This window comes from Dromaius novaehollandiae, chromosome 1 (genome assembly GCF_036370855.1).
Source record: "Dromaius novaehollandiae isolate bDroNov1 chromosome 1, bDroNov1.hap1, whole genome shotgun sequence".
Taxonomy (NCBI): Eukaryota; Metazoa; Chordata; class Aves; order Casuariiformes; family Dromaiidae; genus Dromaius; species Dromaius novaehollandiae.
The window spans coordinates 10,120,956-10,146,634 of record NC_088098.1 but is presented as its reverse complement, the minus strand read 5'-3'; the positions used below and the strand labels follow the sequence as shown (position 1 = coordinate 10,146,634).

The 25,679-nt window shown below is 40.1% G+C and overlaps 3 protein-coding genes across 3 annotated transcripts in view; 1 reads left to right on the top strand and 2 right to left on the bottom strand.

Moving 5' to 3' along the window:
• CCDC146 (coiled-coil domain containing 146) overlaps positions 1-25,679 on the top strand; it is a 96,023-nt gene that overhangs the window by 11,795 nt on the left and 58,549 nt on the right. The window lies entirely within an intron of this gene.
• On the bottom strand, positions 3,696-11,013 carry LOC135327188 (endogenous retrovirus group 3 member 1 Env polyprotein-like). The gene is made up of 2 exons (XM_064505226.1): positions 10,789-11,013; positions 3,696-6,584 (listed from the first exon to the last, which is right to left on the bottom strand). Exon 2 carries the CDS (start codon positions 6,564-6,566, stop codon positions 4,974-4,976), a length of 1,593 nt encoding a protein of 530 aa, XP_064361296.1. The 5' UTR covers positions 6,567-6,584; positions 10,789-11,013; the 3' UTR covers positions 3,696-4,973.
• Positions 14,331-21,547, bottom strand: FGL2 (fibrinogen like 2). Its single transcript, XM_026095055.2, has 2 exons — positions 20,800-21,547; positions 14,331-17,345 (listed from the first exon to the last, which is right to left on the bottom strand). Exons 1-2 carry the CDS (start codon positions 21,545-21,547, stop codon positions 16,639-16,641), a joined length of 1,455 nt encoding a protein of 484 aa, XP_025950840.2. The 3' UTR covers positions 14,331-16,638.

Below are 25,679 nucleotides of genomic sequence, written 5' to 3'. Positions count from 1 at the left end.
TCACCATAGAGGTTGCTGCATTGATACTGGCTTCAGCCTCCTGGAATAGCTTTCAAGAATTTTCCACTGAAGCAGGATTGTATTGTCTCTGGTTTACTGGCTAGTCATTTATAGTAGCAAGTACTTACTGGAAGGGACACCTTTTAGTATTTTAAGATTTATTTGAGGCTAGATACAGTCCTTCTGGCAGGAAACCTTCCATTCAAACCAGTCTTGATTATCTCAGGTAAATAGCAAAATAGCAGATAGTTGCAAAAATTTAACATGCACAAATGTCTCTTCATTTTTAATAACACACGGTGACATTGTTTAGCCTTGTTGGGGTTGGTAAAAATATTAAAAAGGGCATGGAGGTTTGGACAACAGCCACTCAGTTCATCATGACTTGCTTCTTTTCACCAAGTCTTTTTATTTATTAACAAGATGACATCAACCTAACTCAGTGCTTCCACTGCTATTGAATAGAGAACCATCATACATTCACAAGATGAACTTTCCACTTCTTGTAGCCTCTGTTGTTATGAAATAAAGATCCTTACTCTAACACTTCTAATTGAATTTCTTGTCTAATGAATCTTTCCTGATATCCTATTTTCTTCAAGTGTGAGTGATGGGAAATAAAGCAATGTGGATGATGATAATTACTTTTAATAAAAAACTTTATAGTCTAGTATCTGTTATGATGAAATAAATGTATTACTTGTGTAAATTAAGATCCAATAATCTATCTTGCTGTGATTTTGAATTTGGTGTATTCTAGACCCTGTATATGCAATTTGATTCTAAAAAAAAACCCTGTAAAACAAATTATATTAAATTTTATTAGACATGCATTTTCTAAACTTTAAGAGATATCAATAATTATATAAAATGAATATTCTACTAGCAACTTGCTACAGCAAAATGGTTTAAATATGCATTTGTCCTTTGCATGCAAATTTGTTTTTTTCCAATAGGTGGTATGATAAAAAATTTTACTTACTTCTGCACAACTTTCTCCCTTTATCTTTAGATCATCCTTACTGCAACACTACTGTTACTGCTAAAACAGCACTGAAAATACTGAAGTTGCCATATGAAAAAAAATACCGAACATAACATGAAACAAGATTAAATGCTTAAAATGACTAGGTTAGGCAGAATGAAAATAAAAAAAGGCTGGTAAACAAATCATCTCCTGCCCCCTCTAATGACATTTGCCCTTCCCTGCACTGCAGTAGCATTTTTTTCCCTGTGGATACTCAAGTTGTTCTCTCCTTCCCTCCACCTGATCTAGTCTTTCTCCTTTAATGGGAACATAAACAGACGAAAAATAGACCAGTTGTCATAACAATGCTGTAGATGTCCCATTTGTAATCTATTTATATTCCTCAAATGCTTTTCCAATGCTTAATCTTTCTGTTACCCAAATCGCAATTAAAAGGATAGTATGATCCCAGACACTAAAAAGAGCCCTACTCAACATATCTTTCCAGTCTGGGAGTGAGTCATCAACAACCATGCTCCAGGAACAGTTTTCCATCCACTGTATCTTTGCAAGATTTCAAAGACTGGATAAAGTTGATGAATTGCTCACAAAACCTACTAGTTCATCTTTTTGATTCAACTGACTATCCAAAATTTAGGATTCTTCAGGTTCTTTCAGTTAGGATGAGAAATTAATTATGGAGCCAAGTGTCTTTTTTTATATGTATGCGTATTCTGTTTAGTAAATCCTGTTTATTTATAATTTATGTACAAACTCCTTTTCCAAAAAAGAGGAGAAATAAAATGTTAGGAGGGTATCCTTCCCCAATTCCAGGTCTTTTCCAGTTAACGATAGGCCAGCAGTTCTTGCTAGACTTTAGTCAAGAATGACGTCTCTGAACTTTTCTGTGTGGTGCTTTTTCTTACTCTTCCTTCTGTGGATACAATCTTGGGTTAGAAATACAGTTGTTGCTTCTCTCAAATGTATACATCTATTTCTAAAACAATACTGAGAAAAACATTTGACAGCTTTTATCTTGTATGTGTCTCTGTCTCAGGTGGACACTACTAGGGAGCTTTCTGTTCCAATAAAATACCTCACTTCTGAGGAAAAGGTGCTGCTAAATGTTTTCCAGTTTCAGTGAGCTGATACTTTGTTTGGTAGGTACCACAGTAATACCACTCTGCTGACAAACACTGCCCATTTAGGTGCTAAATCTGAACCTGAAGAAGAATGAACTCCTTTGAGCGACTCCTCTGAACCACCTACTACAGACTGATCTACTCCATAACCTATGAAGATAACATGCACTGTGCACCCTGTTTGAAGCCAGCACCAAATCTTTCATTTGTGCCGCTTTTTTTGATTGAAATTGTCACTGTTACTGACATTTGTTTTTGTCAATGTCCAAGCATCCTACTTCCACCACCCAGGAGGAGGCAGAAAGAACATCTCACAACACCCTCAGTAGATTGGTGACTAAAGAATATTTTTCATCACTATTTTGCATCTTCTGATCTTTCTGAGATTAGTGAATCTCTTACCCAATGGCCAAAAACGGTGAACTGCTAACAAAAATGTTAACCACAATCCCAGTCCTAGTAGAAACATAGAGGAAAGTCTCGGTGGGATTAACCTTTGCTAGCTCAAAATGACAGATGAGATGTGCTTATTAAAGAAGAACAATATAGTGACAGAGACTTCTCAAGCAAATTTTACTTCTCCTGATTTGAAGATGGTTCTTGTAGGTCTGTTAGCTGGAAGCACTTTAAAGTCATGGAATGATGCTTCAGTTCAGTGTTTGAATGAGGTGTAAGGGGGAAAAGGCAATTACTTTTCATTTTTTCTCTTTTTTCTTAAGCTTTTATGCTGCAGGAAAGAAGGGAAGGTCACTTCAGGTCTGGCTACATCTTTCAAATATTAATACTAAGAATCAGTATTTTATGTTTCTCAGATGGCATTTTGACATGCCACTCTAAAAATATAGCCTTTTACAATTTTTTTTGCTAACAAACTGCTTTTTAATTCTCTCCTTACTTAGATTAAGTGATAGGTGTAACCAACTTTCCTTTCTTTAAGAAAATGTTTATATAACTCTCCAAAGGAAAATTCTATAGAAAAGCTGGCTGGGTAGACTAAGAAATTCTTTTTTTTAATATAAGAGGACAAATTTAAACATTTGAAAATTTAATTAATCTCTGTTAGCTTACATGTACTGTGCTGTGCTTACTACTCGTATAAAATATGATCATCAGTGTCTTCTTGCATGGTAACCATAACAGTGGAAATGTTTCCGTACTCTGAAGATGTGTACATGCTCTATCAAAGCTATAAAAATCTTAACCCAGCTGTTGGATGCAAACAATATTTTCAAACCGAAGCTGAACCTGGCAGACTCCGCATGCTACATGCTTTAAAGGCTCCTGGCACAACAAGAGAGCTACATAAATATGTTGGCACAGATAGGAGACAGATGTTGCCTCCATATGCACCCATAGGAATCTAACTGCTAAATAAATTAATTTTTTTTTTTTTACTTTGTTGACACGGTCACTTGAGGAGTCAGCTAGGGACAATAACATGCCTGTAAGCTAGAGTCTGTGTGTTTTATTGTGGCCGCTTGTCGCGGCCCGAAAGGAGTCGTTCAGGACGACCTCCCTCCCCTTGGGGCCAAACGACCAAGTTCGTGATGCCCTTGGACTGAATTAAGGTGAAACGACACCAGCCAACCAGTTTTAAGATTTATTAACACAAAGATAAGGCATGTGGTCAAATAGGATAATTCAATGGTGAATACTGCAACTAGCTAGACAAAACAGATCTTACCAACATTCAACAAAAGAGAAGGGGAAAGAGAGAGAGAGAGAGAGAGAGAGAGAAAGATATCACCACCCGTGGATCCAGCGGCGTCCTGTTGGTCCTCTTCCTTTGGGAGTCTCGGCAGTGGGGGGGGCTCCCGTCTGGTGGTAGGTGGCTCCTCTTCACCCTGGGTGTAAGTTTTGGTGGTGCGCGTGCAGTAATTACAACTCGAGTTGGGTCCGACCCTAGGTTAGCTCGGAATGACACGCGTGCAGTGGTTACAGCTCGAGTTGGGTACCTCCAAAGAGGGACCCTGAACAAAGAGATCCCTGGGCAATTATAGCTTTTTCAAATTAAGTTTCCCACCCCCCCACGTGGTAGTTCAGACCAATAGTAATTTTTGAGTCTGGGGTCTCCTGCTCCTTATTGGATCTCATCGTTGTTCCTAGGCAGGCTGTTTCTTTTCTCCCTTATCTTTTCTGTTGCAGTTTCTGCAGACAGGTGTGTCTTCCTTCCTCGGGTCCCACCATCATCTCTCAAGGTCTTGACAAAGAGGTGGTAACTCCAGCAATTAGCACTGTTTCAGCAGTGCACAGGAATGCAAATTGCTGGTAACTCCCTTATCGTTCCCGCCTGCACCAGCTCTGGGGCCCTTTCTCACCAAACTAGGGAGTGCGGCCTAAGGCTTCAGCAAATTTAGCCACTCATGCCAAGCAAGTTTTATAGAAGTTGTGCTAAAAACAGATCCCAAAGTCTCTGCCCGACTGTGGTCTCGTTCAGTGCAGGCTCGGTGTGTTCCGGGTGGTCGCAGGGAGACCATCTCAGGGGTCGCAGCAGCCCAGTCCTGTTTCCGCCAGGGACAGATGGCTTGTTCGGGGTTATGGCCTGCCTGCACCCCATGCACCAAGAAATGTTTAAGGCAAAAAATTCATTCATCTGTCCGCCACACCACCCCGTGACTTAAACATTGATTGGTACGTCTCCTTCCTGAAGTCTTCATCCACAGTGGTGATATGAGATAGAGAGAGAGAGATATCAGAAAGAAGTATAGAAAGGGTAGAACAAGTCATGGGAAGAGTAAAAGGAACGATACAGGTTCAGGTAAAAGGTGCTTAACAGTGGTTACACAGAGGTGTTGCCCAATGCAAGCTCATGCTTTAACAATTTTAGCAACTTTTAACTTCACAGAACACACATCAAAATTGAGTTAACGAAGGTAAGTGATTGTTACAACAGGTATAACAGCTGGCAAATGCGGTATGGATGTCAATATGCAATTTCCTCCTTCAGGGTAAACTGGGAATGGGTTTAAATGATGGGTACTGTGGTTGGCTGTGGCCAATAGATGGCACAGATTTTCTTTATGCCGTCGGGTGAGGTGGTAGGAACAAATTGCATGTCGGATTAATTGAACAAAGCAAGGAATTGTACAAGGTAAAAACATTAAAGCGGCAACTGCACCTAACAAATACAATATTAACTGTTTCACCCACGGTGCCCCCGGTAACCAGGACCACAAATTGCCACTCCAGCCGTTCCAGGTTTGGACGGGGACATGGGCTATTTTTCTGATATCTTTGGTTAACTGGAGAACTACCTCCCCTACATCACCTGTTTCTAAACAACAGTTGGAAATATTTAATTTCCCACACACCTCTCCCTCTTCAGCTAACAGATAGTCTAAAACCATGCGGTGCTGAAGGATTGCCATGCGCATCTGTTGGGACTGCAGAGTTAAAAGATCTTTTGCATCAGCGGTTTTGTTGGTAATAATTTCTAGAGCCACTTTTAGGTTGTAAATTGGTTCTCTTGCCCCCGATATTAGTTCATTAGGATTCCAGGTTGCAGGCCCGTAATGTTGAACTATTCGTTCAGGAGGCCACTCATTATTTCCCCATTTTTGCATCTCACCCAAATCTACCTTAATGGATCGCGTCTTACGGGCAACCCTTCTGTCTCCGAGGTTATCATATACTTTTATGCCTAACCAAGGTCCGCCTGTTTCTGGTAAAAGGAAAAACAAAGGTCTGATAATCCCTGTATAACAAATTCCCGACCACCCCGCGGGTAAAAATTTATATGCTGTGTGTCTGCAGATCCAATAATGCCCCTTCTTAGCTCCAATGCCCTGAGCAAATGGCCCGTTTATCCCTGGTGGGAATTGAAAGTAAGTTGTGTCTCTGTCGCCCAGAGGGCTGAAAAATGTGGTTGCCCCATCACCTATTTGGCCGGTATAATACCAAGCCCCAGAAGTGCCTTCCCATTTGCAGGTTTGCTTGTAAGGGGGATAATTGGGTCGTTGGAGAGTTAAAGTTTTGTTTTTGTTTGACCAGTATCCCTCAAGTCCCCGATGACACCCCGTTTCATTGAGCCACATCCATAGGTGGAGATTCCTGTTTTTGTCGAGCGGCTTATGAGTGAGTGTCCATCGACATTTACTTTCCCCCACTTCGATCCCTCCCTCCTGGGTACGAATTAAACAATATTGCTCCATGGCTGGAAACTGAATTGGCCAGGTCCCACTGTCGTCCCACATGTCGTCCACGGTTTCGCTGTAATTGCTTACGATCTGGTCTGGGGTGAGGGATGTGGATGTCCACGGCCAGCTTGATAACCCTAGCGGTCCTCCACAAACCCAGCAGTGGCTTAAATTGAAAGTTTGGCTTACTGCTTTCACCAGCAACACGAACTCGTTGTTCTCGAAGAGATTAAATGAGTTGGGGGAAGGTAGAGGGAGTGGTCGTTCGTTGCCCTCGTGGATGCATCCTTGAATCAGGATGGTCCAGAGTAGTAGGTGCATCTTGGTCAGACCACCACCCTTGAAAACATAAATAAGAACAAACTCGCTCCTCAGGTCAGAAGGAGGGAATAATCCATTTTGTGTGAATCTTGTGGGTTTTCCCACTAGCATCTTTTGCTCTCCAAGTATATTTATTATTCTATTAACCTCCCAGCAGTTTTGCTCCCAAAAAGGAAGCCATTCCGGGCAGCCTTTGAACACCATATATGAGTCCAAGTAGATGTGTACAGGGGAGGTAGCCTGGCCTTTGCATTGGGATACGCTCCACACTGCAGCCAGCTCTCCCACCTGCGCACTGCCCTCTCCCTCTGTAATGGTCTGCTCCTTAGTCCCCACTTGCAGCGCCACAGCCTGGTATCTCCAGGTTTTCCCTTTCTGCTTTGAGGAAGCATTTAGGATCTGATTGGAAAATGGGGGAGCTACTAGAATTACAGAGGGGAGTTGGGGGGTTTCTTTATTCAAGTCTGCCTCATCTTGTATATTTAAAACTTTAGCAGCTCCCTCTGTTACGGAGAAGACTTTGCAATAGTGCTGTATTTGTGTGTACCATTTTCGTACAGAGGCTCTCTGAGCCACCCCGTCAGGGGGCGGGGTCCCTGCCAGGACCGCTTTGGTCACCTTGAACGGACCTTGGAGAACTATGGGTTGCTTTCGAATAGTTCGTTCAGCCTCCCTTAGGGTGAGGCTGACTACAAACATCCCCTTCTCCCACGTAGTGTACTGTTTTTCAGCGTCATATAATGGTCTGGCAATAATTGAAAAATCAGGAATGTGCTTCCTCCAAAATACGAGCAGCCCTAGAGCATGTTGCAGGTCCTTTTTGGACTCCAGCATTTTAATTGAGTCTAATGAGGACAGGGTATCCGGGGGAATGCAGGTCATCCCCCCCCCTCCACCAGATTCCCCAAAATTTTACTTCACTGGAGGGAGTTTGGATCTTTTCAGACGGAATTGTCAGCCCTGTCTGCTCTAGGTGAGCAATAATGTTGCACTGTGTTCTCTCAACGTCCTCTACCTGGCTCCCTCCCATGAGCACGCCATCTATGTATTGATAAATTTTGACTCCCACCTGTATGGGGACAGTTTCGAGCTCTTGTGCTACCGTAGGGGGATGCTTGTACCCCTGAGGTAGTTGAGTGAACTTGTATTGCTGTCTCTCCCACGTGAAGGCAAAATGCTCTTGGTCCTCAGGCTGCAAAGGGACCATAAAAAACATGTATTTGACATCGATTGTTGCCATCATGGGGTGGGACTTCTCCTGGATAGTCGCTATTAATTCAGCAATATTTGGCACAGCAGCCGTCAGTGGGCCTGTATTGTTATTCAGATGCCGATAATCAATTGTCAATCTCCACTTTCTGTTTGGTTTACAGACTGGCCACACAGGGGAGTTACAGGGTGAGTGAGTGGGAATAATTATCTCCTGTTCTCGTAATTCAGTTATTACAGGGGCAATTCCCTCCCTTGCTCCTAATGGCAGAGCATAGGGTTTGACATTGATTATTTTTGAAGGAGGAAGTGCGGGTGCTGACTGAAGCAGCCTCGTCGAGGCTACAGGGAGTCCAAATGTCCACTCTTTTCCTCCCAAGTCTACCCAGGTACGGCCTTTTAGTAGGTCAAGTCCCATAATATTTGTTGGCAAATCTCCTAGTATCATTGTGGTTTCAACTGGAGATTCATCACCTGGCAGCCAGCATTTAATTCGGGCTGTCGGTTGTGGTTTAGAATTACCAAAAACATCAGTGACCCAGATTGGTTTCTTATCGGCCACTATTCCATTGTTATCAGCAATATCCTTCCGAAGAGCTGATATCTGGGCCCCAGTGTCTACTAAGAAAGTAACTGGAGTTTTAAAGGGCCCTAGTGGGAAAGTTATCAACAAGTCTCCTCTGCTGTTTTCTGTGAGCCTCCTTAAGTGGACCCACTGGCCGTTCCCCGGCTCACTTAAAAGGGACAGCTTGGGGGGTTTTCCCGACTCCGGGCTTTTAAAATCAATCAGATCAATTTCCTGGGGTGCAGACGGGGTTACTACTCTAGGTTCTTGGGATAAGGGAGCAGGATCTTTGGGATTTGAGGAAGATGGGGTTCCCCTTATCCTGTCCCAACTTCTTACCAAACTTTCCAGGTTGGGAGTTGGTAACCTATCCATGACTTCTCTGGGAATTCCCTTTGAAATGCCTTCTGCCCACAATAATTGTCTCCTGCTACCCGACACCCGTACCGGTTTCCCAGGATGTGGGGGTCGCGGCGATTTATGTTGCCTCCCACTTTCCTCAACTCTTCTTATTTCTGCTTTATGCTTTGTTTCCCCCTGGCCAGTGAACCCCATACGCCTTCCGTAATTAATTAATTCCTGTGCCACTTCCCCCCAAGTCATGTCAGGGGAGCCTCCCCTTCCCCTCGGTCGGAGAGCTCGTAATCGGTCTTGCAGCTGAACAGCATATAGCTTTAAAGCATCAGGAAGTCCCCTGATCAGAGGATGTAACCTCTCGGGGTCTGCCACACACTGCATGGGGGAGGGCTGCTGCGGAAGCAGCAAACGGTCATGCATCAATTGGAGGCAAGCAGTTTTCTGCACGCTTTCCAAAATGTGGCCCGCTGTGGGTGTTTTAATAGAAAAAGGGTCTCCTCTTTCCATTGGGTCTAATCCTCCTGCCCAGTAGGCTACCCTCTGGGTCAAGGACCATGGTTCCCTATTATCATTTGTGGTTAGGAAGACTCCGGGTCCCCAATATCCTCTAGCCTCATCTTCGCTCAGCAGAATGCGATCCCCCCCAGTGAGGGAGACTCTCCACACATACTCAGTTTCAGTTTCCCGGGAGCCCCGGGAGTATTTTTCCTGTATTTTAGCCAAGTCCTGAGGGGAATAGGGGATAATACGCGTGGTATGTTGTTGAATACCCCCTTGACCATTATCAATGGTTTCAGTTTTAATCAAGGGTCTCATTACTATGTTCTCATCTCCAGGATAAAAGAGGTTCCTGCTCTCTTCTAATTCTTTAATTGGATATATGGATTTTAGATCAGATGCCTGTTTTCCGTCTAGTTTTGCCAAATTCGAGAATCCCAGTTCACTATCATCACACCCCCGCCTGTTTTCTTCCAGTTCAGACCGCAGGATTCTCTCTCGGTCTAATGAGTCCGATAAGATTGTTTGAAGTCGCTGAGTATGGTTGCGCTCAGCAGCGAGTTGACTTTGCAAGTTTCTCACCTGTTCTTGCAAAGACTCAATTGTCTCTTTGTCTCGACTCCGCGAGTTTCTTATCTGTTCTTGCAAGGACTCAATTGTCTCTTTATCACCTTGCCTCTCCCTCTGGGCAGCAATTAGTGCCGCCCCTAAAACAGCACAAACTGTTGCTTTTCCTTTCCCGGTTTGTAGTTTTCGTTCCTTTGCCAAAAGAGTGATCCTATCTGCCACCGCCTTTGAGTCATGCCAATTGTTTTGGGCCCAAGCCATGCCAGGAAGAGAGGGCAGGGCTTTATAGCCCTTCAATTTTTCAAAGAGAGGATTATCCTCCATTGTCGGATCCTCAAATCGATCCCGACAACAACTATCACACAACACAAAAGGAGACTACTCCAAATTATTCAGCCTACTGTGGGTTCACGTACCCAGTGTGGATCTTTACAACAAGATCCTCTGTACTCCAAATTATTCAGCCTACTGTGGGTTCACGTACCCAGTGTGGATCTTTACAACAAGATCCTCTGTACTCCAAATTATTCAGCCTACTGTGGGTTCACGTACCCAGTGTGGATCTTTACAACAAGATCCTCTGTACTCCAAATTATTCAGCCTACTGTGGGTTCACGTACCCAGTGTGGATCTTTACAACAAGATCCTCTGTCCCCGCTCCTGGCAGGCACTTCCCAAGGAAGGGGCCACGCTAAGGGCCCTGATCCCTTCTGGTAGGTTCAGTATCTCAAGGGCATCCTGCCGACTACGCCAATTATGTCGCGGCCCGAAAGGAGTCGTTCAGGACGACCTCCCTCCCCTTGGGGCCAAACGACCAAGTTCGTGATGCCCTTGGACTGAATTAAGGTGAAACGACACCAGCCAACCAGTTTTAAGATTTATTAACACAAAGATAAGGCATGTGGTCAAATAGGATAATTCAATGGTGAATACTGCAACTAGCTAGACAAAACAGATCTTACCAACATTCAACAAAAGAGAAGGGGAAAGAGAGAGAGAGAGAGAGAGAGAGAAAGATATCACCACCCGTGGATCCAGCGGCGTCCTGTTGGTCCTCTTCCTTTGGGAGTCTCGGCAGTGGGGGGGCTCCCGTCTGGTGGTAGGTGGCTCCTCTTCACCCTGGGTGTAAGTTTTGGTGGTGCGCGTGCAGTAATTACAACTCGAGTTGGGTCCGACCCTAGGTTAGCTCGGAATGACACGCGTGCAGTGGTTACAGCTCGAGTTGGGTACCTCCAAAGAGGGACCCTGAACAAAGAGATCCCTGGGCAATTATAGCTTTTTCAAATTAAGTTTCCCACCCCCCCACGTGGTAGTTCAGACCAATAGTAATTTTTGAGTCTGGGGTCTCCTGCTCCTTATTGGATCTCATCGTTGTTCCTAGGCAGGCTGTTTCTTTTCTCCCTTATCTTTTCTGTTGCAGTTTCTGCAGACAGGTGTGTCTTCCTTCCTCGGGTCCCACCATCATCTCTCAAGGTCTTGACAAAGAGGTGGTAACTCCAGCAATTAGCACTGTTTCAGCAGTGCACAGGAATGCAAATTGCTGGTAACTCCCTTATCGTTCCCGCCTGCACCAGCTCTGGGGCCCTTTCTCACCAAACTAGGGAGTGCGGCCTAAGGCTTCAGCAAATTTAGCCACTCATGCCAAGCAAGTTTTATAGAAGTTGTGCTAAAAACAGATCCCAAAGTCTCTGCCCGACTGTGGTCTCGTTCAGTGCAGGCTCGGTGTGTTCCGGGTGGTCGCAGGGAGACCATCTCAGGGGTCGCAGCAGCCCAGTCCTGTTTCCGCCAGGGACAGATGGCTTGTTCGGGGTTATGGCCTGCCTGCACCCCATGCACCAAGAAATGTTTAAGGCAAAAAATTCATTCATCTGTCCGCCACACCGCTTTCATCAAGTAACCAGTATTTTGAATAGTGAAGATTAAACTCTGTTTAGTGGTTGTGATAGGAAAGTTGCTCGTTCTGATTGGTGGCAGCTGTAAAGCAGTGGGGAGAATTTACAGATGCAAAATTGCCCTTAAACAGCAGGAGTAGGAACAGAGCCAACATGCTTTTTTGACTGAGAGATTCTCTTTACCTCCAGCAGGTGAGACTGGGAGTAGACAAAGCCAGGAAGCTGTTGAATATATGCAGACAACCCCAAAGCAGGTAGTGCTTCTGATGATTTCTAGAAAGCACATTTGGAAGCAGCTCCTGTTTATGATGTGTTGCTTCTCCTCTGCCGTTATAAGGTCAAGTGCAGGTTTGGTGTAGGGACGCAGAGGAAACCCAGCTCCCTAAAGTTATGCGGCTTGGAGAAGGAATAGCCTTTAATTGCAGTACCTTCTTGCATTTCGGTCTTTCCTTACAGATTTCCAAGACTCACAGGACTTCAAAAGGCAAACAATTTATTGTCTTATGTTCCAAAGCTATCTCCCTCTTCCCCTTTTCTCACCTGAAATATGCATCCGAGAGCTGATGTTCCAAAATAGGACAAATTGTGCTGAAATTGAGTCTGTCTATCTCACAACTGGCATCCGATGTTTTTACTGGCAGAGCTGTGTGCTGATGAAGCCAGAGCAATGTTAACTGAACATGCATTCGGTGATTATATGACTATTGCAGTCATTTTGTCTCTATGCATAACACAGGCCAGAAACTTTTCATCAGTTAATGTTTGTTTAAATGAGAATTTAATCTTCAAATAAAAATGTCCCGTGATGCAGAATCATCTGTTCTACAGATCTGGTTACCTTAAATGTTAAAAATGTGAATTATTTCTAGTTTATTCACTCTTAAAATCTCTGTCCAAATACTACTTCATGAAGGAGCCTTAAAGAACTGTGTAAGGCAGAATCCATTATCTTTTGATTTAGCACTCGGAGACTGAGCTGCGGAGGTAGGCAGAGGGACATTGATAGTCTGTCCAAGTACAGACATGAGAATTTCTGTTTCTCAAAGTAGATCCTACTTCTCCATAAAAGTCATTGACTCAGCATAAATGCTCAGAAATAAGTGTGTAAAACATACTTATTTTCTACTGTGAAATTCTAAATGTTAACATGCTGTGTGAGTAGGCATGCATGTTAATTAGACTTACAGTTTGTCTTGATTATATGAAGATAAATCAGGAATAGAGTGTTGTCTTTTTTTCCAGTTATTGATTATTTTCCAGGCAGATTCATGTTTTACTGATATATTGATTCCTATGCTATTCCTGTGACTTGTGTTATGGTTGGATTTGACACATCATCTTAAAACATTGTTTTCTGTTTCTAGTTAACATTGAAGGTCGTGGCCAAATTCACTTCTGGCAGAAGTACTTGTAACTCCATAAAAGTTTTGTTAAAGCAGTGAATGAAACATAACACTTTAAGTGGAATGTGTGTGGTTAACAGGGACTATGGAACTGGTCGTGCTTAGCCATTTTTCTTTGAAACTTATGTGAATTTCTTTTGGCCCTTATAAGGCATATTACTTTCACCTCCGGAAAAAAGAAGACAGAAGACATTTGTAAAAATATATTTCAGATCTCTTTTTTGGTAGGCCAATATTTGCTTCTGATTGTGTCTTTTTTTCTCTATGGAAACTTAAACTTTTAAATAACATCCTTGCTGTTTTGATTTTTCTGTGACTTATGTCATAGAAGCTAGGTAAATTTGGCTTTTTTTTTTTTTCTTAAAAAGATAGGTTGTGGTTTAGGTTATAAACACAGTGTTTTAGGTCTGGTTTTGAGAACCATCTCAATTTCCTTTGAAAATGTGACATAGATGCAAATACTTATTTTCCACCAAAGTGTCAAGCTACTTGTTGCAGAACTATCTGTTGTTTTCAACTCGGTCTCTTAAATAGATGTCTGAGTTGACTGCAGTGTTTCTCAAAAAAGACCATTAAGGAAAGCCTTACCCTGAGCTGATACCTACTTATACTTCCATGAAAAAGTGCAGATAAAATCTGCATAAAAAATCAGTGCTTTCAAACCTTCCTTTTCATTTCTTCTCTGTTTCTTTTTGTTGTTGTTGTTGTTGTTTAAACAACACATAGAAACCAAGAAATTACAGTCTGCTTGGCTGATCACAGTGAACAGATGGAGTTGTGCCTTTATTTTGGGGAAAAATCCCATAGGAATTGCTAGCCAGCCTGCTGTTAGTAATCTTCACTAAAATTCAGCATTTAAATATTAGCAAGATCAAAACCACAAAGATTTTTGTACGATCATTTCTGTTACATAGGTGTTTTCTGCGTGTGATCTGAAATGTTGTATGTAATATACAGAAATAATGAGTTTGCTTCTCCTCTTCTATATTAAAGATACAGCCTAGTTGTTGTCAAATGGCTGTCCAAGATTTCAGCCTTTGGTATTATCTGGCAGCTGAAGTGTCATAAACTGAATGCCTTAATAGCTCTCGTTACCACTGTTTTAAAATTCCATGGTGCCCTTGTCATGTCACGTAGCCTTCTTCATTGGCCATCTGAAGTCATCTTACTAGAGCTGTGTTTATTGCTTCAATTTTTACATAAAATCAATGAAACAACTTTTGAGGATTCTTTTATAGTCCACATAAAGAAACTTAAAGTCCTATGACAGTAGTATGGCCTCAACAGTGTGTCTTATTCTTTATTTACACCAAGGAAAATTTAAAAATATCGCTTAATCCAGCAAGTAGATAGAGGTACACTTTGTAAAACTAGTACATATTAATGGAGACTCAGCTACAACAGTTCCAGGTAGGTAACATTCACCTTTGTGTAACAACATTCACTGCCTTTTTCTTCCCATTTTAAGAGATTGGTCAAGGCTTTTGTAGGTGATATTAGTCACATTTGCCTATTCTGTCAAAATTTCTGTTTTACGAAATTTCCTTTAAGCAAGAGACAAAGATATGCCAAACGTAACAGTTGCTTTTCCAACAACTTAGCAGGAAAAAGACATTTTCAAGTAGAAGCTTGTAGATACTGTAACTGTCATACATAGCTAGTTACCATATAATGAATAGGAGCAAATTGTGCATTTCGTGCCAAATGTTTAAATATAGTCATATGCAATTACATATTTGCTCTTCTAACCAATACTTCGTAAGTGGCTTTTTTTGGTTTAGACGATTGTTGTTAATCCCAAAATAAATATTGTAAAACTTCAAAACATGTTCTCAAGCAAAGATTGTACACCTCAAAGTTAAATCTTCCATTAATCTTTAAAAATGAAACATAATAAACCAAATTACATTTCACACTGAAATATCCTTCAAAGTATTTACTCCCTTAAAAATATATATTAATATTTTACAATTTAGTAATTGCCACTGTTGCTCATTTTACATAACTTGTTTTGGTTATCATCTTAAAAAGCAGTAAAGTTCGTATTTGTAAAGTATTAGATCAGATATGTCCTTACAGGTTTCATGGGCATCGCTCGGTTGCTTAGCATCATTAAGGAACAGCTTCTTTAACCAACAAGCCTATGCCAGCAAAGACCACCTTTTACTGGTAAAGAAATACACCTTTTACTGGTAAAGAAATAGCCCTAGTAGTTTAACTCCTTCTCAAAATTGGTATATATGTCTTTTGCTAATATAAGCTGCATCTTGTCTAAGAATGTTAGTCACTGTAATTATAGAGAGATATCCTTTCTAATGTAGGCAAAAGATCTATTCAGGCAAATTTATGCTTGCTACCTACAGTAAGAGCTATAATAATAGTATCTTTGGTTTGTCCACCCTGAAGTGTTTGAACATTTGATTAGTTTTCATCTGTTATATTTTAGAACAAAAAGGTACTTCACCCACTCTCTTTCCTGTATGTAATTGCCACTGGATTTTCCATGATTCTGTGACTTTAAAAAGGCCTGCTCAGGAAATGAGGAAAAGATGATCTTCTAATTTTACATTATTTTTATAATCTTACAAATAATTTAAGCTATAATGGTACATATAGTGAGCAGTTTTTAAGAGAGAGCTTGAGTCTCTGCAAAAGTTATCTTGTAACATTTGTCTTACCTAAAAGATTCGGAAGAAAGCAAAATGGTCTGGAAACTCCTGCATGTATTTAGAAACATTAAGGTAAAGACTTGCATTCTTGCTGCTGCTTCTTCCTACCTGTCTGTCTACCTGTATAAGTCTGTGATAAACTACATAACCATTCCTTTCTCCCATAGAGGAGGAATAGGACGTTGGACCTCAACAGAGGAACTGATAGGAACAAAAAGGGTCCTCTTTCTTTACGTTCTCTATACATTATTTTCACTTGTCCTTGTTCAATTCTTTCACCAGCTTGTTTGGCAAAAGGAATCATCTTCATTTTCTTATTTTTCCTTAAGGCTTCTTTTGCATCTTTGAGCAAACTATGTGCTCTTATGTTCTCTAATCCTTTTAAAATAATGATACACACTACTTTCCTAAGTCATACTTACGCCATGGCATACACTTGAAGTTGTGAAGCACAGATGATACAAAAAGTAGGGCCATATCAAGAGATATTAAGTTTTCCTCTAAGTGCCTAATAGATGTATGTTAGCAGATGTGCTTTTGAGTTATTTTCAAGTAAAAATGCAGGTGTTAATTCAGATACAATTTATAGGACACCATTTAAAACTTTTGAATTATAAAATCTAGTATACCACAGACAGTAAAAGCACCAACAGCAATGTTTAGGATATTTACATAGCAATATCAAGACCTAACCTATGCAAAGTTTTAGCAATATCTATTCAGAATCATTAATGCTGTTTTTAATACATTATGCAGGGCAAACCATCTCTAAAAATTTATGTGAAATATGTTATTTTGTGTAGAACTATTTTATGCCAAACATAACTGAATATTTGAATTCTGAGTATAATACTGAGTAAGTGTGATTTTGAGTGCAATCCAACGCAAACCAGTTAAGAGAAAGGCCTAGATCTATGGCACAAAACTTTTGGGTCTGATCATGATTTTTACTGATTTAAAGGGTTGCCGATAACCACTCGGAATATCGTCAGAAACACCGTGCCAGGTACCCCAGAAAATCCCGTTGCGAACACCTTTGTATTTCTTGTGGTAGTACTTGCCGTTGAGGTTGGCCGACAAGCATGCATCAAACCACCAGCCAGAGCTGTAGTATGCGCCACAGTTTCCTGACGCATACCTATCGTTGTCCTTGTCCGGAGTCGTGAAGAATTTTTGATCGTGGTTGTAATGCTTGCTGTAGTGAAGGGCATCTCCCGCTGTCCCGCTATAGCCGTGAACGCTCAGGCGGTACTTTAGATATTCGTTGGCCACGTAGAAATGTTCGTATTTAGCATATTCTCTGATACCATTGAAGTCTTCGAGTTCAATTCTCAGTTGCATTTCCTGGCTCTTTGTCAGGAGGTGAATTTTATCGTTCCCCAGCCAAAACTCCCTGCTAAGGTTTCCAAAGCCGTTTTTGTAGTCATTCCATGTTCTGTTGAAGTTGGTGCTACCGTCCTGACGCCGCTGCAGCAGTGTCCAGCCACCTCCCAGTGCTTCCATGTCACAATAGACGTCAAAGCTGTGGTTTCTGGCGTCAGGGGTAACTCTGTAGATTCCATTATTTCTTCTGCCCGCTGTATAATAATCAGCACAGTCTCGCTGCATAATTTGTACAACTGGTGGAAAAATAGGTAGTGTTAAAATAAACACTGTTTGAATTTACAAAGAAACAAAATTTGTTAGCATCATTCCAGGCTGTGGCCTAAAGAACATTTAAAATCCAGTGCAGACTTAATTACGCTGTTGTCTGTGCTTCGTAGAGTCTCTTTCTCTTACGAAGTGCTTTTCTTTTCTTTTTTTTTTTTTTTGCAGTTATTGTTAAGTAGGAAAAGTCAAAAGTTAAATCAAAGCTTTACATTACCTTACCATCATATTGGACTTGTATTGCATCTGCCTTTAATATATCTAATGAGTCAAACCCCAGAAGACTGTTTAAAAGAGATACAAACACATGTTCTGCCTTTTGGATTAGAGACACTTCTAAAAATGAAATAGTGCTACAGCAATTTTAGTTCTTCTGAGGAAAGAGCTTTTTTCCATCTGATTTACGCTGTAATAGATACTACTTAGGATGTCTAGATCAGATGGCTGTCGAACCCTTTGCATGGCTTTTGTATCGAGGCTGCTGGACATGGGAGCATTTTGATTGGCTGCTTTTCCTTTTCTCCTTTTTTCCGCCTTGCTCTTCACCCCTTCCCTACCTCCTATGGATTCAGCCCAGTATCTTTAGCCTGATATTTCTAATGCTTCATGTTCATAGGCTTGCTCCTTTTTGTATTTAAATGTATACCATCACACTATGTCCATAACAGAAACCTTCATGTGGAGGTATGTCAGAGGAAAAGCTGTGTACCTGCGGGAATGACTTTAGGTTGGCTATTGTTCAATGAACGTCATTGGATACAGAACATCACATCCTTAGGAATTTTTAACATATTAATGATTAATTTTTTACAGCACTTTAGGAAGCAGGAAACAAAGTAGTAGGATTATCTCATCTGTTGACTTAATACTGTGATTCCGAGAAAGGTGAAGGTAGAAATGTGACAGTGCTTTCCTGTGTCTCTGGCACTGCTGGCTTTAAAGTAAGGAAAAGGTCCAGCATCTACCGTTAACACAGCTTTTTCTCCCTATGTATTTTCGTGGAAGAAAAATATTCCCAGGTGTTTCCTGCAGAATATAAATCCATATTCCATTCACTAACTTAGTAATGACATTGTGTGCAAGAGTTTTCCAAACGCATGGTGTTATAATTCCGGGTTCCTAAATGAGAGATAGCGAGCTCTCAGAAGTTCTGAGTTGAGAGTCAAAACCGTTTTGACAATGTTCATTTCTACTGCAGATTTGAGTTTATGGCCATGTCCTTTTGCAGATCTCAACTGCATATTGTTTTTAGAAGAACATCTTAAGATTATTGTAGAAGTTATTTAATATATAAGAAATTACATGTAAATTTGAGTCATCCTATGAGAATTTATTTTCTCATAGAAATCTATCTATCTAACAAACTATTTAGCACACAGAGAAAAGTGTTCTTTTATTCTTTATGGGCAAACCTGAATATATCTTTAGCTTTGAGTTCTTAGAAGTGCCCTTATACTGTACACACTTTGTAGGTAAGAGACTGTGGCATACAAGTTAGTAGCATGAAATAAGGATGCAAATCACTGAAGGATAGTCTTGAATTAGAAATCCCTTGCTCTCCTCTGGAAGGAATTATGGTCAGATTAACTCAGGAAAAAAAAAATTAGTTAATAATAGCTTTTCTTTGTTTTACCTTCATGTAAATGTTAGCTGGAGTGGAGGAAGAAGACTCCAGAAGGGGACAGTTGATAGCATTTTCTTTTGCTATCCAGAGAACAGGGTAAACGTTTTCAAATGTGAATGTCTGTGGTCAGGTATTATATGTCAGTGTAGGAACCAAAGGCTTAAAAGCTGAATTTAAGTCCCAAACTGAAAGTTTCTCATTAATTTCACTGAACTTTGTGTAAGATCTTTGGTGGTCAAAGTTTCGGAGCAGATGTTGACAGAGAATACCCATTTTGAGTAAAGTGTTTTTATAATCCAATTCCATTCCTATTTAAGTAAACAATAGTTTTGCTGTTACTTTCAGTGGAAGCAGGAATAGCTCCTACATAGCAAAAAGCTGTAGCTATTATGCTTGCTAGTTTTCATAATGTATATATTGCTGCAATGAACACTTTTAGGCCTCAGGTACTGTAAAATGTAAGGAATATATACAGGATCATATGGTATGAACAGTACCCAATATTTCAGTAAGAGGTGTGAGAAATAACTAAAATGAATTTAGTCTGTTATTAAGTACTGTACCTGAATTCGATTCATTGTTCATTATCAGTATACAGGATAATAATCATTCTATTTGTGACAGTTTTAGATCTGAATTGAACTATTTGATTTATACTGATTTAAGCTGATTGCTGACATAGTAAAAGTGTTTCTTGTATTATTCATTTGCTCTTTTCATACTTCTCAGAATTTCTGCTGTACATGCACTGTACAGTCTGCAGATCCTTCAATTTTCATTTTGAGTAGACAGAAGAACAGTTTTATTTTAAACCTGGACATTGGGCAATAGAGGCTCAAAAACTTCAATGCAGTCTGATCTTTCATTGCTTTATCACTACAGAGCCCTATTTTCATATGTATGATAGCTAAGTGGCAGAACAGATTGACAATCTTGTGAATATTTCTTATTCTCTATATTCTTATTTTCAATAATTCTTGTTTTCCATAAAATGTTTACTTCACAATGTTTTTTTAATCTTCCTTTAATAAAGGTGAAAATAAGGGGGAAAGTATTAGTTCTATTTCTTGATTTTAATTAGGAAATTAAAAAGTAAAATAAAAATGTGTTTGTCAGAGGTAACACTTGTAAAACCTATTTTCCATTTTGTATTTCTTAGATATATTACTATTTCTTATATATTAGATATTGCTTATTTATTAGATTCTTGCTAGGGGTATGGTACATGCATTACCTGTTTGAGAAGTACTGTTAGTAGGCTTTTTTAGCCAAGCTTTTCAGGTATTTGCTGTGATGGTAGAAAATTATTTTATTATCCCTCTGTTAAAAAATAAACATTTTACTAGATTCACTTCATGTTTAGTAATGATTTGCAGACCATTTCAGAATAGTTGCATTGTCTAAGGCACAGCTAAAGAGGATATTTTCCCCCTTCATCCAAGCATAAAACATATGTGGTTCACTGATTTAATATCCTTAATGAAGGTATAGGGTTTAAAATAATACATTAATTGTTCATATTTACTTATTAAATTACAGAAGATGTTCTTTAAAAATTCATGCTTTAAGCCCATAATAAGGTCAAATTCTAGGAGGAACTGAACACCTGCAGCTCTCAACAACCCTCTAGTGGCAGGTGAAATGTTTTACGGCAGTATATATAAACATTAAAAGAGCAAATACTTAAATTGTGAAGTGGATAGCACATCTGTTCAATTAAAATATATTTGAATTCTTTTATCTAATAATTGTAAAGTGCACAGAAAGCTTATACAGGCATAAAGAATGAACAGGTTACGTACCAGGTCTTGGTTGCCTTGCTGGGCATTCAGAAGAACATTTGTTACCAAGACTGTTCACGACAAATGTCAAATTGGCAACTTTGCTGTCAACATAATTTTCTACATTGTTCATATTTATGAGGCTCATTTTCTCGAGGCGACCCTGCAGTGTCTGGATCTGACTCCTTGCATTTTTTAAGCTGGCCGACATTCTGTTAACTTTGCTTTGCAGCTCCTTTACTCTGTTATCTTGGATTTTACTGTTTTCTGCTGCAGTTTCTGCATTAGGTAGCAGGAATTCGTTACTACTGTCTCTTTCTTGGTTGTCATCTGCCTGCAGCTTGCAATCTTGGCAACATTTCCTCAGCTTGTTTACTGCTTCTTTAAGGGTCTGAACTTCTTTGAGAGTCTTCTCAATCAGTCTGAATTGTTTGGGTAACTGGATGGTCATTGGAGGCAGGTTAATCTGATACGGACAGTCCTCTCCTTCATCACATTTCCCATTAGTTTTGAGCTTTATAGGACAGGTATCAGTAACTTTTCCTTCTTCAGCATCCTCTGCCTTTTCTAAAACAACTGCGAAGACATTTGTTAAAGCAAGCAGGGCTGTCTTAAGCAAGACTAAGTAAACGAACAGCTTCATCTTCGCAGAGAAACTAGCAGTATGAGGAAGTGTGCAAAAGTGGAACAACTTTATATGGGCAGCTCGAAAGCTGTGAGTTATCAGAGTGCCTGCACTGTTCTCAGAAATGGGTGGGAGTGCTTGCATCACAGGCGATATTAATAGCAGAGCAAAGTAGGTAGTGCTTGGCAAAAGGAGCAGATTTCAGGCTTTATTCCTGACTCAGAGCTTGTGTGTGTAAGCACAATGATGAAATGCATGTGTGCTGATCATTTATGCAGTCTGATACCATTTTTTTTACAGGGATTTTCTTTGAGAGGGGAAAGATCACTTAGCTCTGTGTTTTAATAGTCTACTAACATCTGTTTCTTAACATCTGAGTGTTTTAAAATTATTTTTAAAAAACAGACCACAGGTTTACCACAGCAAGTGGAAAAGGTGAAAATCAGTCCCTTTCCCAATGTGATGCTTGTCACAAGAATATCTTCACTGACACTAAGTCTCCCCCTGCCTAAAACTTTTTTTAATTCTTCATAAAAATGATTTAAATCTGAAATATATCAAAATACACATAACAATTTTTGTTCCAAACATTTTTCAGGATAGGGTCACAAGCCAAGGAGGATGAGCAGCTCCTTTCTTCTTCCTATTTTACCTAACAGTGTTTAGAAAAGTTATCTGGAATATTCATGATTCATATGGGACATCACGGTTCAAATTCACTGCTGTCTGATTCTGAGCAGGCATCTGAAGAAAGGCTTTCCTTAGGAGAATGTCCTGTCCAAAGCAAATTACTGGCTGTCCTGAGATAGGTCAGAACTGTCACCCTTTCCTTTTGAAACTCTTCAGTCTCCCAGTCTGTCCTTTTGCCTCTTAAACATTTGCTGGGCCAGAGGAGAGGTGGTAACTTGGTGTGCCCTGGCCAGCAGGCTTCAGACCTCTGCATTCTCACTGGCACAAAGAATTTTTAAGAGTCAGAAGAAGAAACTTAGAGATGTTTCAGGGTAGCTATAAGCTACCTCTCGGGCATCTGCTTCTTGCAGAAGAGGCACTGGTTTTTGCCTTTAAGGGAGAACTCCCCTACAAGGACTGGCACAAACAGAAGATTTATTAAGCAGGACTGAAGGTCAGACTTAAGACTTGTAATTAAAATTCTGATAACAATAAGTTACAAGCAAAACAAATCTAAATGCAGTTCTAATTGCACCCTTTAGTCAATTAGATTAAAAAAAAAATAAAAGAGGAAACAAGTTATTAAAGCCCACTCCAAGATTTTTGAGATCCTAAATGTTGGGTCAGTTGTGCAGAAAACCCAAGGCAAAGCCTGGTATTCTGAATGCTGCCCCAGAATTGTAAATCTAAAGCTAGCCTGGGAGCAGGGGAAGTAGCTCCTATGGGTCTACCCATTTGGGGCATTCTTTTCTGAATTCCTGATTTTCAGTTCTTTTTTTCTTTTACTTCTTTTTATTGCACCTTATATCAGCTTCAAGAGTTAATCATTTACTTTTCATGACTAATCCACGAGATGAAATACTTCAGTTCTAGATGACAACTTCCACGCACTTACTCACTTGTATTCTACAGCCACCTTTACCATTCTCACGTGGCGCCTATACACTGTCAATGATATATGACTTTTTCTTCCCCTGTGCTCCAAAGCAGAGCTGAATGCATGTCTTTTGTGCATTCATGGCTCTGTCAAGAGCTGAATACCTTGCATGAGTAAAGGGTATTAACACTAGTTCTTCTTTAATTAGTCCAATCTGAATGGTTTATTTCCCTAAACCCTTTTTGGAATTACTCATGCTACAAATTAAACAATAAACAGACACTAGTCACCCACGTACTCTGTAAGTTCATGATCTCTGGAATGTTACTAGTTTTTATAGAGACCACAGGCATACATTGATAATACAGCAAGTGGGCTTGGTAAAAGGACACTTCGTCTAACCTACTGCAGCAATCCCTTCAGATTCCTGCACAGCACCAGAGTCCGGGCAATTTCTTGCAAAGTTGGATTTGAATCTACCCGTCTCACCTATTCAGTGGACATCCCAGAACCTGTCATAGTACTTCATGTGGCAAAGCTGTACAGCCCTCCCTCTGTCCCTTTCAGATCATGATAGCTTCCCAACTACAAGGTAAAAGACCATCACTGGACGTATCTTGCGACTTAGGCATCAGACATTGGCATGGCTTTGGTTTTGTTAAAAATGCATCAAATAGAAATGAAACTGAAATGTTTGCCACAGTAGATGAAATGCATGTTTTTAATTTCAGTGAGTAAAACTTTAGCGTTTTCATTTGCCTGATATGATCTTAAACTTCATCAATCAATTCATCAAAAACCATCAATCTAAAACCAGTTATTCACAGAGCTTTGTTTTCCTGTATGGTTGCTACTGTGTAATTGCAGAAAACTATGCTAGTGTCTTCTGAGGGGCCTTAGAAATATGATAGAGTTCCTACACGGCTGAAAACCTTCGTTGTTTCAGAAGCTGTGCTCCCCTCCACTGTTGCTCATTTGGTTTGCTACCAGCTCTGCTGCCTTTTTCCTCTTTGACTTCGTATTGGACAAACTATTCTGCATCTGTAAAATTACTAATAATGATCTTGGGAAGCCCATGTCTTATGAATTGGCTTGAAAGGCTTTAAGTGCGTATCAAATATCCTTTGAGATTATTGTGTTGCCCTCAAAGCCTAAAAATAATTAGAACTGAGAGACTTCAAGAAGGGTGGAAATTTCTAGTAATGGTGAATGTCAAAGAAAAGGAAGTTCAGAGAGTGATGTAAAGTATCTAAGCCTTTTAAACATCTTTGTCCTAAGACAGTCATTCCTAGGTCCCCAGTGTATCTTTGATTTGGGATACTAACTTCCTCCTCTGGATGAGATTTCTGTAATCTTCTTGAGATGCTTTGCAATCCTTCTGATCTTTTTAGTCTGATGCTCTCCTGATGTGCTACCAACAGTCTGCTTGGATCCTGAAAGACCCGTTTCTCCACCAGATATCTGTATGCTTCTCCTACTTGGAGAAGTGTTGTAATTGAGGATTAGTTTTTCTTCCCATTCAGAACAATCTGTCAAGTATCTGTTCTTCCCTTGGGAGCTAGAAGTAGTATTACGCCCCTGCCTTTCTGTGTGTTTCATCCCTCTTTAGCTTCCTAGGGATAAGTGAAGCAAACTTTCAAAACTGAGTTTTTCACAAGAAATCCTTGCCCTTGGCAGGGTCACTGAACAACCTGATACTGTAGGATACTGGTGCAGCTTCGCTAATGGCAGAAATATTGGATCAGATCAAAATCGAGAACTGCAGAGTTTATTTACAGGCATGAAGTTTTTCCCAAATGGAGCTTTTCCAGATCCCATTTTCCACATCGCTTTTCCAGAGCATTATGTAGAATAGCTAATCCAAAGGAGAAACAATCTTTAAAACTTTTTTTTTAGTTGTGAAAAGATCTAACTGATTAACAGCTGATGACCACAACTGAGAATTTTCTACCAAGGTCTTATATTTGGTTAAAGGTCTCTTTCCTGTAGCTTTTCATCTCTTTTAATCTTTATTAAATAATTTATTTTTTTCCTTCAGTGAACTGATCTTAATCTTAAAGACATATCTTCCCAATCTTAAAGAAAATAACTGAGAGCTCATGAAATTCTTAAATTCTGCATATTTTAATTCTGTTCCCAGAATACTGACTGGTTGGAAGGTTAAACAAACTTAACACTGCAATATATTTTGGTTTAACAAACTTGTGTTTGGACTGTTTATTCAAAGTTTATCAATAGCAGCATGAACCACTTCCCATGATTTTTTAGAGCAAGGGTTTTTTTCTGGCAGATTGTAAAATGTAGGTCAAATAGAAAACAAGAAAGGTAAGACTGCAAGCAGATGTTCATTTAACTAGTGACTATGACAATTTAAAATGCTACAGCTTGCCGTATGTTTGGTTTCCGGCTTTCTGCTGTGAGTTGCCATCTCCTGCAGCAGAGCTGCTGCAAAACATTTGTTTGTTTAAGCAGTTCAAATGAACGATATGAACAAACCTGAAACAGTTCTGGGATTGTTCATATAAGCCAGTTTGGTGGCAGAGGTGGGGTATGTTAGGGTTCAGCACAGGAGTAAGATTTTCTCACAATGTGGGATATATACCAGAACCCCATACTATTTCTGATTTAGGATTCCTTTTGATTAACTCAATTATTTTCTTTCTTTTATTCAATAGTATTTCTTTATGAAAGCAGTCTCTATGTTGTGCGCTGGATTCTGGGATTGCCTGT

Excerpts from the sequence above, each read along its gene's own strand:
- FGL2 (XM_026095055.2), bottom strand. The coding sequence starts at position 21,547 with ATGCAAGCACTCCCACCCATTTCTGAGAACAGTGCAGGCACTCTGATA. Across the intron at positions 17,346-20,799 it reads AGCAAGGCAACCAAGACCTG|TTGTACAAATTATGCAGCGA; the intron begins GTACGTAACCTG and ends TTTTTCCACCAG.
- LOC135327188 (XM_064505226.1), bottom strand. The coding sequence starts at position 6,566 with ATGCACCTACTACTCTGGACCATCCTGATTCAAGGATGCATCCACGAG.